The sequence below is a fragment of the Myxine glutinosa genome, chromosome 6 (assembly GCF_964187855.1).
Source record: "Myxine glutinosa chromosome 6, kmMyxGlut1.1, whole genome shotgun sequence".
NCBI classification, from domain to species: domain Eukaryota; kingdom Metazoa; phylum Chordata; class Myxini; order Myxiniformes; family Myxinidae; genus Myxine; species Myxine glutinosa.
Window position 1 is genome coordinate 15735826 of NC_136266.1, and position 14027 is coordinate 15749852.

Below are 14027 nucleotides of genomic sequence, written 5' to 3' on the forward strand. Positions count from 1 at the left end.
AAAGACCTAGAGGGAGGAGTGGGATTGAAGGGAGTGGGGGAGTTTGTTCCAGAGGTGGGAGAAAAGGAAAATGAAAGAGTGAAGGTGAGCAGAGAGCCTAGATTTTGGCAGTTTAACCATAAGAGGGTTGCTGGCAGATCTTGTGCGACCTGCAGGAATATTTGGGGGACAGAGCACAGAGAGAGCTGGGGGAGCAAGGCCGGAGAGGAGTCGGTAGAAGATAGAAAGACCACCAACCTGCCTGCGGTGATTGAGTGAAAGGCCCTCGGAGTTAGCTTCATCGCAGGAGATTCCAATGATTCTGAAAGCTTTGGTTTCAACAGCGTGAAGCCGAGCTAGGTGTGAAGCAGGAGCACCGGCCCAGAGGGGGGAACAGTATTCCATTGAGCTGCGGATGGAAGCCTTGTATGTGGAGAGGAGCTCAGGTGTGCCAAAGAAGGACTTCGCACGATGGAGGATGCCCAGTCGGCGACTGGCTTTGGAGGCCAGCTTGGAAATGTGGTTTTCCCAAGAAAGATCATGGCAGATAGTGAGACCCAAAAGCTTGAGCGACAGAACTTCTTGGAGAGGATTGTTGAGAAAGTAGAAGGGAGGGTTTTCCAGTCGGTCATTTCGGAGAGCCATAGTAAGAGTGTGAGATTTGTCAGGATTGAAAGACATGTTACACTTGTTTGACCAGTCTGTGATTTTGTCCAGGTCTGCAGAGAGTGAGGAGGCTGCAGACTGCCGATCTGAGGGATGAGGAATGGAGCGGCAGAGAGTGGAGTCATCAGCAAAGAGATAGCGAGGATTTTCCAGAGAGTCGGAGAGATCATTGATGAAGACGAGAAATAGCACAGGGCCCAGAACACTACCTTGGGGAACTCCAGCCAGAACAGTAAGGGGAGATGAGAGAAATCCATTCAGGGCCACACGTTGCCTACGACCAGAGAGGAGGTCCGCAAGCCATGAGTGGAGATTTCCATGGATACCACAGGTATCGAAGGCACATGATATGTCGAGGGAGACAGCTCTGATTTCCTTTTTGGCATTGAGGACCTCCATCCATTGTTGAGACAGCAGACGCAACATGTCCAGAGTAGAATGACCTGGTCTGAATCCAAATTGTTGATCAGAGATCAAGCCATTGGAGAAGAGGAAGGATTTGATATCCGAAGCAATGATGGATTCCATGACTTTGCTGATAATTGGGAGAAGGCTGATTGGTCTGTAGTTGCAAGGAACTGTTTTTGCACATTTTTTGTGCAAAGCGGTAATGTTTGCTGATTTCCAAGATGCTGGCAGATGACCTTGAGCAAAGGAGAGGGTGAAAAGAACAGAGAGAGGGTGAGATAGAGCGGCAGAGCAGGATTTTAGGACCCGTGGGCTGATGCCGTCTGGTCCAGTTGCAGAATCAGAGTCGAGGTTTGACAAAAACTTCTCCACCTTGTCAGGAGAGAAGGACACAGAGTCCAGGAGCAGTTGCGTTCGACTGGGAAAGGTGGGAACAGAGACAGATGGGTTTGGAACACAAGGTTTGAGGCAAACACAGAGTTGAGGCATTCGGCTTTGTCAACTGTGTCGCCATTTGAGGAAAGGGGGGTGGGGGGAAGGGAGGGGAGCAAACACCAGAAACGGATTTGACCAGACGCTACCAGGATTTGGAGGAAGGAGACAGGTTTGAGAGTTCAATCTTGAGTGTGGAGACATAGCGCTTCCTGGCACTCCTGAGGGTAGACACACACTTGTTCCGAGCTTGGTGGAAGGAACTGAGATTGCCTTCAGTTGGATTTGCCTTCCAAGAGGCAAAGCCAAGTTGTTTCAGGGCAACTGCCTCACCACAAGATTCAGTGTACCATGGACGGGAGGAAGGGGAAGACAACTGAAGACGAGATGGGATAAATGTGTGCGTGAGAGAGAGCAGTTTGCTTTGGAAGAATTCCCAGGAAGAATTGATGTCAGAGGCAGTAGAGATGGGAGACCAGTCCAGATGATTGATGGCTGCTTGCAAACCGTGCCAGTCAGCCTGAGTGAAATGCCAGACTTGTCGGGGCTGAGGAGGCTCTCTGAGAATGGCCAGAGAGATGTCCACTTTAACAAGCAATGATCAGAAGAACTGATTGGAGCAGAAGAAGAGCAGCAGACATTTGCAGGGAAGTTTGTCATAACCAAGTCGAGAAGAGAAGATACTCCATTGACTGAGATCCGGGTCAGGAAATTGACAGATTGTGTCAGTCCCAAAGAGTCGCAGAAGTCCTTTGCTGAGGTGCCGTGGCTGGTGAGAGAGGTGCCGTGGCTAACACACCCAGCCAGCTGGCATGATGACAGTTGAAGTCGCCATATACAGTCATGTGAAAAAGTAAATACACCCCATGTAAAGTTTTGACTTTTTCAACATATTTCAATATACAACTATTTGATCTTCATTTCAACAATATTGATAGAAAAAGTGATATAATATAACAAATATCATGAAACATTTACATTTTGAAGTCCATTGTATAATTTAAAGAAACATAAATGCAAATTTCGCATGTGGAAAAAGTAAGTACACCCTTGGCTCTAATAGGTGGTATTGCCCCTTTGGCAGAAACAACCTCAAGTAGGCGTTTCTTATAACTGTCTACCAGTCTATGACATCGACTGGGAGAAATTTTTGCCCACTCCTCCATGCAGAATTCTTTCAGCTGTGCCATGTTTGAGAGGTTTCTTGCATGCACAGCTCATTTCAAATCCCCCCACAACATCTCGATGGGATTTAGATCCGGGCTTTGACTTGGCCATTCCAGAACCCTCCATTTCTTTCTTTTCAGCCATTCCTTGGTGGATTTACTGGTATGTTTAGGGTCATTGTCATGTTGCAAGGTCCACCCTCGGTTGAGCTTCAACTTTCCGACAGATGGCCTCAAATTATCCTCAAGCACCCTCTGGTACAATGAAGAATTCATAGTGGATTCTATGATGGTGAGCTGCCCAGACCCTGATGCAGGAAAGCTGCCCCAAACCATAATATTTCCACCACCATGCTTTACAGTTGGTGTCAGGTTCTTGTGGTCAAATGCTGTCTTTGGTTTTTGCCAAACATGTCTTCTGGTACTGTGGCCAAATAGCTCTACCTTTGACTCATCTGTCTAGAGCACATTGTTTCAGAAGTGCTCTGGTCTTTGCCTAGGTGTCTTAGAGACTTCTTTCAGCATTTTGCCGTCTCTGCTCTCGGGCTGAACTTGCTGGGGCGGCCTGGCCTGAACAAGTTGGCAGTGGTTTGGAATCTTCTCCACTTGTAGATGATCTTCCCGGACAGTCGAATGATTGATTTCAAATTGTTTGGAGATCTTTTCAAATCCCTTCCCAGACTCGTAGGCATCTATAACCTTCTTTCTGAAGGCCTCAGAGAGCTCTTTTGATCTTGGCATGGTGACGCCGCACACTTCAACAACAAAGAGCAAACCAAACTAAATGTCTGAGGATTAAATAAGTCAGGTTCCTCCAAGATCCTCTCCAACGATGTTCTTGTCATTTGCACCTGAGCTGGTGCACCCGATTCTAATTTTAGGTATTTGAAGTAGTGATAAATATAGGGGTGTACTTACTTTTTCCACATGCGAAATTTGCATTTATGTTTATTTAAATTACTAGGGCATGCCCGTACTATATATATATCTAAAATTATATCCCCCCCCTCTATTTACATGAAATGGTTTGGTCCAAAGCGAACGGCCTGCGAGTACGGTGACAATCCCCCCCCCTCTATTTACATGAAATGGTTTGGTCCAAAGCGAACGGCTTGCGAGTACGGTGACAATCCCCCCCCTCTATTTACATGAAATGGTTTGGTCCAAAGCGAACGGCTTGCGAGTACGGTGACAATCCCCCCCCTCTATTTACATGCAATGGTTTGGTCCAAAGCGAACGGCTTGCGGAGTTTGGTAAAGAAATCGCCATAGCTCGGTAACTACTTGTCCGATTAATATGAAACCTTGAAAAGGCACATCCTCGGGTCCCCAGCAATATACCTGGCAAGTTTCAAGTATATCGGACCCGTGGTTGTCGAGAAACAGCGGTCACAGACAAACACACAGACACACACACAGACACACAGAGATTACTGGAATTATAGATAGATACAATGGACTACAAAATGTAAATGTTTCATGATATTTGTTATATTATATCACCTTTATCTATCAATATTGTTGAAATGAAGATCAAATAGCTGTATGTTGAAATATGTTGAAAAGTCAAAACTTTACATGGGGTGTACTTACTTTTTCACGTGACTGTATGAGGAAGACAGCGAAATGTAAATTGGTCCATGTTGTCCGACAGCGAAATGTAAATGGAGTCATCACTGTTTGGAGGACGGTACAGAACACATATGAACAAAAGGTGGGAGCGGAGAGGAAGCCGTAGCCAGAGGTACTCCTGGGGGTGTGATGGAGAGAGGGCAGTGCAAGGAGAGTGAGGAAGAGTTTTTTTGATAAAGACAGCCACCCCACCACCAGGACGAGGCTCAGATCTATCATACCGGAGGATGGAGTAACCAGGAAGAGATATTAAGGAATCAGAGACATCTTGAAGGAGGAAAGTTTCTGTTAAGCAGATCAAGTCTGGATTGTCAGAAGCAACCTGAATGGAGAGATCAATCAGGTTTGAGCGAAGGCTCCGGATGTTTGAGGTCCATACCGTTAATGAGGAGAGGGGAAGAGCATCAGGTGCAGGATAGGGGAGGGGAGGGGTAGGGTCAGATGGAGGATGAGAGGGGGAGGTGGGGAGAGCAGTTGATAGTGTGTCAGAAATTGCAGAAGAGTTACAAGAAAGGGAAGGATGAGGAGGACAAAAGGTTTGATGGTGATGGGATGAGGCACAGTGAGGGGTTGTTTGAGGGGGGGCAGAGGAAAGTAGAAGGTTGGGGGAGGTGGATGTATGAGATAGAAGGGAGAGGAAGTGGAGAGGAGGCGGCTTTGAGGAGGAGGTGGGAGGGGGGAGAATTTGGGAGGGATGGTTGGGTGGGGAGTTTTGAATGGGAGGGGCAAGGGGGGAGTTTAGGAGGGGAGGGCAAGGGGGGAGATTTGGAGGGGAGGGGCAAGGGGGGAGATTTGGAGGGGAGGGGCAAGGGGGGAGTTTAGAAAGTGGATGATTCATGAAAGACGAACATTTATAACAAATTGGGTTTATTGTGATTTTCAAGTTAGCGATCTGTTTAAGAACAATGGAGGAGGGGTGGAATGAATGTGAATTTGGAGCATGTAGTGATTTAGAATTATAAGAGATTGAATATTTTTTTGAAGTGGAATGAGTTGGAGAGGAAATTGAAAAGAGCCTTTTAAATAGGAAGAAAAACATTGTGTTGTAATATACCAAAATGTTATGTGTAATGTTATGTGTAATGTTATGTGTAATTATGTGTAATTATGTGTAATGACGTGTAATGACGTGGTATAAATAATATACTTTGATGTCAATATCTGGTCAATTAATCTGTTCATCATATATACTTATACCAAGTTTGGTCAAAAGCCCATCCCCGGTTCACAAGTCAGTGCAGTGACAATTTTTACTCAACGGGACCTCCGACCTCACAATCTAATCCGGTTATCTTTCCATCATTATACATACTTGTACCAAGTTTTACTTAGTTCCCTTCGGCTGTTCTTAAGTTATTGTGGTGGTAAAAACCTATCACGGAGGGACAGACAGCCGAACTGACAACCCAAAAACATAATGCCTCTGACGACTTAGTCGGTGGAGGCATAAGAATGATGAGTTTACAAAAATATAAACTACCAAACTACACCATCCATGGTGCAATTGTGAAAATTTCCAGGAGAAACGATTTGCAAGGAAAAAGCGGGCCATGGAGGAGGGCTTTAATGACCCAAATGAATCCCATCTCCTTGTCCGTCAGCCACAAGTTTTCCTCCTTCCACACCCCTCAAACTTGAGGACCCTCTCTGCATCCCACCTCTCATGGTCCTCTCCACCTCCTCTATTTTGGTTTCACCTTCTCCTACCAAATTCATCCATATCAAAGCCCTACCTCACTCCATTCCTTCCTCCCTCTGAAGCACATACCTCAAACAACAAACGCGATTCCAATGCCTTTTTATAATGTCCCTTTACTCCTGCCCATCTCTCGATATTTCCCTCAGATCCCCATCGACCCTCTCAGCATTCACATATCCACCCTTACAATCCATCATGAAACATGCAACATTGTAATTACATTGTCAGATTGCAAACATTCCCCTTGTGTCACAACATGGGTTAACAGCATGAAGCAGTGGTTTTCAAACCTTTGCTTCGACTGGTGTGCAGACGTGCACGCACCCACACCACCTCGTTTGCCTTCTCCTTGGTGAGCTCAGACACGCGCACCAGCGACCGATCTGAAAAGCCAGTGAGCAAAACCGAACATTTGGAAACGAAGGACGGCCATAATTGCTCAGAGAAAGCAAAGGGCTATTTGTTCTATCGTGCCAAACGAGTCAAATGCTCATAGTTACCAAATGTGGAACAAATTGCAAAATGTTTGTGGTTTTTAAGGTATGCGGATGTCTGCTGGAGAACATCCTTACCGAGTATATCCAATATGTATAAACCATGAGCTTGGTAATTACTCCGCACACAGGAAGCAAAAAGTGGGGCTAAGCTATTTGTTCACTTTGTCTGTTTGTCTGAAGACATCGGTCCATAAGAGGAACAACTTAATTTCAATTGAAGTTATATTTACTAGGGCATGCCCGTACTATATCTATATCTAAAATTATATCCCCCCCTCTATTTACATGAATGGTTTGGTCCATTCGCAACGACCACAGAACCCCCCCCCCCTCTATTTACATGCAATGGTTTGGTCCAAAGCGAACGGTTTGGTCCATTCGATGTGATTCGATGATTCGATGTGAATGGTTTGGTCCATTCGCAACGACCACAGAACCCCCCCCCCCCTCTATTTACATGAATGGTTTGGTCCATTCGCAAAGCCAAAGCGAACGACCACAGAACCCCCCCCCCCTCTATTTACATGAATGGTTTGGTCCATTCGCAAAGCCAAAGCGAACGACCACAGAACCCCCCCCCCCCCCCTCTATTTACATGAATGGTTTGGTCCATTCGCAACGCCAAAGCGAACGGCGAACGGCTAAATCGCCATAGCTCGGTAAGTACTTGTCCGATTAATTTCAAACCTTGAAAAGGCACATCCTCGGGTCCCCAGCAATATACCTGGCAAGTTTCAAGTATATCGGACCGGTAGTTGTCGAGAAACAGCGGTCACAGACAAACGTACAGACGTACAAACGTACAAACGTACAGAGATTACTGGAATTATAGATAGATAACACTTTGGAGCATGAATCGGAACACGAACCTGGAGTTTAGCAGCACCTTGGGTCTGAATTTGACAAATTGTATGAAATCTCGTCCCGATAGCACATTAAACGTCCCAATCACTCAGATGGGAATTTTAAACTCTATGTCCCATCCACCACCATTAGTTGGTGGACGTCAACTATCTCATGGCACTGTACCTGAAATTCTTCAAAGAGTAGGTGAGCTATTGTCGTTAACCTGGCCAAAGTTCAAATTCCTGCAATACCCGGATGGACGGACATGAGACAATTGCTTAACCCCGCTTTTCGCTTCGCGTATGTGGGGTAACAACACCATATGTCACGGCGATATGTGGGGTAAACTTTGACTCAACAAGGACTCTTGTCAAAGCCCCTTATAAATATGCGCACCCTCCGACACGTCATACCTATCTTCTCTTGAGACTGAATTAAGGGAAGAATTCCATAACTCTCCTTTGCAAAGTCCTGCAAGTACAAAATATTGCGTCCATGAATCTTATTTTATTTTTTTAAATATATGTTCACCACAACCTAAATGGTATTCCACTCTGTATATAAAATACAAACAGAATACATGACATTATGTATTGTATTCAATCAGAATATAATGTATGCTCAGCAACAAGCTTTGAATATATTTAAATAATAACAACAAACATTTTCATGTGGCAGAGTGTCGATAAGCCACCAAACGGCAATCACAATGTATATCACATTTAAAAATCAAATTGTGAACCAAAATAAACAGATAATTATAACATTTAAACAAAAAGTTGATTACGTCGTATTCAAAATGAAACAAACATTTTCCAGGTGCACAAACTTTGTGGCATCAATTTGATTTATCATCACATGCAGCCACATGCTGCATACGAATCACAACGATGCAATGACCTGTCATCACCTACATTGTCCTCTGTTACTTGTTCCACCTGCAAAAGGCAAAAAAAAGGAGAAAATCAATTCAACAGCACGAGGATGTTCATTTTCATTCTGCGGGTCAAAGAATCTTTGAACCATTAGGACCAATATAATTGATGATTTTGTGAACGAAAGTTTGTAGAAACATCGCTTTCTTGCCTTGAAACTTTGCTACAACACCATGTGGTATGTGTCTTATTAAAGGAAAAGTTAAAAACACTTTTCATGGTAAATCGACATCGTCGACTACAGTTCCCCCAACCCTATTTTATGGCCAAAGTCAGAACAATGATGTCAGCAGAGGAAGCAACGCTGAGGATGACGATGGAAAATACCACGCAGTCGGATATGCACCTTGATCACATCAGGAGTAGAAGACCGGATTCTCAGCCAATGAGAATGCCTCTACGACAACTTGTGTGAATATATTGTTACGGTTCTCCGCCACCCTTCTTCCCCTTACCAAGGGGGGATTAATCCCCTTGTTCTTTCTGGGCTTGGCGGAACCGAGACTTGAAACGCCTCTTCCGGGCAAAACGCAAAGTAGGGTTTCGGGACCAAGTCTCGCTCGTACCTAAATCCCTGCGCCGCCATGCAAGCGAGGAAGCAAGCCTCGCACGAGCCACGTGTGATTTGGGTACACCGAGCGGATTGAGTACCACGTGGTCCATGCAGTTTTAGGTAGTGGAACCCGATTCGAGCGGTTCTATTCGTACCACGCTTAGCCAATGAGGAAATCACAGGAATGATCGAATGGAAAAGGAAGCACACAGGTTTAATTATTCCCACATGTATGTACAATGATCGGGACGCAGAGACACAGAGCAGCACTTAGTCAGTCTTATCTTATCTCCCAGACTCGGGCCCGTTACACTCACACAGGGAATTGCAGATGGGTTGATGTTCCAGCCAAACGCGTTGACGTGGTCATCCAGGAACGGCCCCGTCCGGCTCTCCACGGTCCCAGCACGTCCCGCGAGGATGGCAGCAGGCGGTGGAAGGAACCTCGTAGCGCGTCTCCCGAACAAAGGCAGCCGATGAGGTATAAGGGAAAGTGCGCGTCTCAGCGCGGCTGGCGATTACACAGCCGTTATCACTCGCGCGACTTAATGCACTGTACGCGGCTCGGCCTCCAGCTCAACCGAGCGTCACTTTATAATAGCGCGCATTCCGGTTCATGCGCATCTTTCTTCACCCGCGTATCTCTCAAAGTTCTTTGAAGCTCTTAACTCCTGCTCGTCAACGATTCCTCCTGGTTGGTCAGTGCGCGCGAGTCCTTGCGAGTCCTCAAGTCCTCTCTCTCATCAGCGAGTTCTTGCGAGTCCTCAAGTCCTCTCTCTCATCAGCGAGTCCTTGCGAGTCCTCAAGTCCTCGCTCTATCAGCGAGTCCTCCTGGGTGCTTTGCGCGATGGGTTATATAGATACGCCCCGAACCTTCTCGACCCCCCTCGAACCTTCCAACCACGCCCTGTGACGCAGTGCTGCCACCACAACCTCTGAGCCCTGATTGGCGGCTCGTGCTTACCGTCAGCTCCTCTGCTGCCCTCATTCGGCTCCACCCCGACCCTCCTAGGCCTGCCTCGTGTTAATTCGCCCAAAATGAACCAAAGTCAGCGCAAAGGGGCATGAGGATAGGGAGGCGGAAGAGTCAGTAGAAGTAGGACCTATTCTCCTGACTCTACTCAACACAGAACTAACATAGGAAGAGGACTAAGCTCACAAATACGAAGAGATAACTATACTATACCGAGGCTACATGTTGCTTGTGTGATTAACTATGAGGGGGAAATTTTAACCTTTATTATATTGACTGTACAAACTCAAAACCGCAACAATATGTATATTAAAATGATAGAAATGATGTGGCCCATGCCCATGTGGGTAAAAAAGAACGCTGTCGCAATTTCAAAGACAATTCATGAAGACAACTGAGCATACAGAGCAAAGAGGTCTACAAGCTCACGTGGCAAAGCAGCGAGCAACAGCTGTGATCAAGTCATGCACACTAGGTTGAAAATATATTTATAAGCTAAAAGCTGAGAAGAACACGTTTACCATTGTGGGAAATGAGGAGCGGTTTGACGTTCCGAGCATTAATTAGCCCCGACCTTTGCTCTGATGAGGGGGAGGGGGTGGGGGGGATGCTCAAAACCGTCACCTCACCTCGCTTCCCAAAAAGCGGTGAAGATACTCTTATCGTCTTTCAGGTGACAAAATCCATTGCATGACATACCCGCTGTGGCAGACCAATAATATAGCCTTCACGAAGACTGGTATTCCAATGTAAACTAGCTAGAACGGCACTCAGTAGAGCGCATACCTCCACCAGGCTGAACAGTTTATGTTTTATATCCCACTGATAGGCCAGATCTGGGTTCGGACCTGGGTTCGGACCTGAACCAAAATCGAATCGGCTTTTTCTTGTCACCAAACCAACTCCTCCACCAAGTTTCGTCCAAATTCGTCCATAACTTTTTGAGATATCGTGCTATGTATCGGATTTAGTCCTACCTCTCAATGGTGAAGAATCACTTATAAAATTAAATAATTATCGTATCCGAATCCATATTCAGATCTTCACCAAAATCGAATATATTCGTCCTTGCCAGACACCCAACCGGTCTTTTGGCCCTATCTCCCAATGATGAAGAATCACTTAAAAAATTCTAGTAGCCGGATCTGCACCAAAATCTAATCATTTCGTCCTTGTCACACACACTGGACTCTGCCAAATTTTGTCCGAATCCATCCACAACTTTTTGAGATATCTTGTTCACAGACAAACAGACAGACAGACAGACAGGGGGGGGAAAACGTAACCTCCATCCACCTTTGGTGGCGCAGGTAACAACCAGAACAAGAAAACACTGAACACTTTAAGATGGCTTCAAGCAAGTAGAATTCTCCTGCAGGTGCACGGCGACTACTGCGAGCAGAAAGGCCATGAGAGATGTGCAGAATAAGAGACGTGCAGAACATTCAGAGTCTGGCATCACTAGAAATAAAGATTGCTCAAAATTCTTCCCACAGTGACGACGTGTTGTCCTGGTTAGAGCGTCCGCTCCGAATCTGTGAGGTTTTTGGTTGAAACCCAAATAGAGTCATACTAAAGATTAAAAATGGTACGAGCTGCTTCCTTGCTTGGTGCTCAGCATTTAAAAGGCTAGAAAACGGATAAATAACCATCGGTTGGCATCTCGGCGGAGGAGGAATTTCCTCCCGAAGCACCATTGTTATGACGTCGCTGGTACCCAGAGTATCCCGGGAAGTGACAGTGTTAAGTGTTTGTGTCATCAGTATGTCCAAGTGTGTGTGAGTGGCAGCTCCATTACAAGCCAAAGTGAGAGAAGTGATGAAGGACATGTGTGTGCCGTCCTTCGGATGGACGTCAAACTGGGCGTCCCATCTGACGGCATTAGTTGGTGGACATTAAAGGTGCCACAGTGTCATTCACGAAGAGGAGGCGAGCTATCGCCGGCACCCTGGACAAATTCCAAATTCCTGCTCCAACCTACAGGGGGAACTGCATCAGCGGCACAACTGCACCCCCTGCAAGAACTGATGGGAACCTGCAGCCATGAGCTATCTCCTCTACTTAATAACAAACATTATAAAAGCAAACTTTGAGCAGCCTGGTGTTGGCTTAGCGCTTGGGGTGCCGGCTTGGGATCCTAGGATCCTGGGTTCGTTGGCTTAGCGGTTAGGGTGCCGGCTTGGGATCCTTGGATCCTGGGTTCGTTGGCTTAGCGCTTGGGGTGCCGGCTTAGGATCCTAGGATCCTGGGTTCGTTGGCTTAGCGGTTAGGGTGCCAGCTTGGGATCCTAGGATCCTGGGTTCGTTGGCTTAGCGGTTAGGGTGCCGGCTTGGGATCCTTGGATCCTGGGTTCGAATCCCGGTCGATCGCTAAATTAACGCCAGGGGGGTTGACTCAGCCTGTCATCCTTCCGAGGTCGGCAAATCGAGTACCAGCTCACTGGTAATTCCCTGTGTGTTGCAAGAGGCGACTAACAGGGTTGGCGGCAGGAAGAGCATCCGGCCATAAAACATCGCTTCCAAATAGGGACCATGGTGCCCGAAAAAGGCCAACCCCCCCTGCTCTGCGGGGAAAAATGGCCTCTAAAGGTGGTTCATAAAAGCAAACTTTGCTTGGAAATATAAAATAAAGCAGAATTGAACACACAAGTGGAAGAAATATTCATGAACCATTTAGAAGTGTAAAAGTTGCGAGATAAATCAAGCTCGACCCATTTCAAATCCATTCTCTGCAAATGTTGCTAAATTCTCTTGTCATCTTTAGATTTCTCCAAAGCATTGAAATTTGCACAAGCAGAGCGAGTCGGACTGAAAGGGTAAATAAAATGGCTGACCCTCACACGTTCCTGCCCCGATATTAGAAATGCTCTTTTGACAATTTGCCCGCATTTTACGCACCTTGGTTGCCTTCTCTGCTTTCAGAGCAGCCTTCTCCGCTTCCTTGGCTTGTTTCTTCGCCGCTTTCTTGGACAATGGCTGTGCATTCGGACTGAAGAATCATTCGGTCAATTGTACGCAAAACAAGTCGCGGACAGTTTGCACACGGACGTTTCAATCTGCAAAATAGTTTATCAACAAAAATAGGGAACTACATTTTATAAACCAACTTGTCTTCACGTGGGAGTGATGAGAGTTATTGCTATTACTGAGGGCGGGGGGTACTACCTGGCAGTGGTGTCGCGACATGTGGAATAGTCCAATAGTCTCTGTGTCTCTCTGTCTGTCTGTCTCTCTCTGTTTCTTTCTTTCTTTCTTTTTACTAAAAGCTCACCCACATGAGTTGTTGGTCTCATGTGGGGGTGAGCTTTTCCTGACGGGGGCTTCGGAACGTGCTGGACATTGAAAAGCTATGGAGTTATTGGCCTCATGTTAGTTACCTACAAGTGGTCTGCAAGTTCGTCGCAAGTCGCAAGTTACAAGGTGCTCTGCAAGCGGGCAGCAGCACTGCCTGACCCCACGTCCAATTATACACTTTATAGCGGCCATGATGGCCTCAAAACGGACGCTAAGGCCAACATACTGTAGTTTAACCCATCGTTGTAGTAGAGGAGGGTGTTAAAGTTTCTAACGTACTCTCCTGTACACGTGGATTTTACTTTTAAATTTAGATCGATTAATATTATAATGGATTTGTTTTAAAACTCCATGGTCCTCATGCTGTATGTGTGGACGGACGTCACTGCTAGGTCTACACCACCCACACTGTACAAGGTGGTCCATATACAGTACATCGTTACATCCGCCACAGAAGGTGGACTAATGTTATGTTTTCAGCCCAGTTTGTTTGTTTGAAATCAGGATATGTCAAAAGGTCGTGGATGGATTCAGACAAAATTTGGTGGACAGGTTGGGTGCGTGACCAGGACGAATTGATTAGATTTTGGTGAAGATCTGGATCCGGATACTATAATGCTTCAAGTGATTCTTCACCATTGAGATATCGGGCAAAAAACGATTTATATATCGCGATATCTCAAAAGATTGTGGACCGATTCGGGCGAAACCTGGTGGACAGGTTGGGTAGGTAACACCAGGAAGCAGATTCGATTTTGGTTAACACCCAAAAATGTGAGCTTTCACTAGTACTAGTAGTAGTGGCAGTAACAAGGTATAAAATGTCCCGTCGTCAAATCGTCTCCTCGTTCATAATTTGGACTCAGGTTCGTATAACGAACTGAGGTTAGCGCAATGTACATGTGTAATACAGGTCGTGTGTACAGTACAGGCATGACACATATACGG

The 14027-nt window shown here is 46.0% G+C and overlaps 1 protein-coding gene across 3 annotated transcripts in view; it reads right to left on the reverse strand.

Annotated features, from left to right (window-relative positions):
* DARS1 (aspartyl-tRNA synthetase 1) overlaps positions 1-14027 on the reverse strand; it is a 37372-nt gene that overhangs the window by 21352 nt on the left and 1993 nt on the right. Inside the window, exons 3-6 of one of the 3 annotated variants that reach the window (XM_068119673.2) lie at positions 12684-12774; positions 8240-8263; positions 7739-7796; positions 6273-6365 (exon numbers count right to left, since the gene is read on the reverse strand). In XM_068119673.2, the coding sequence (XP_067975774.2) occupies positions 6273-6365; positions 7739-7796; positions 8240-8263; positions 12684-12774 (266 nt within the window). Of the gene's footprint in view, positions 1-6272; positions 6366-7738; positions 7797-8239; positions 8264-9130; positions 9264-12683; positions 12775-14027 lie in introns of those variants that run through there. The other 2 variants (XM_078779629.1, XM_068119674.2) reach the window with 2 other exon arrangements.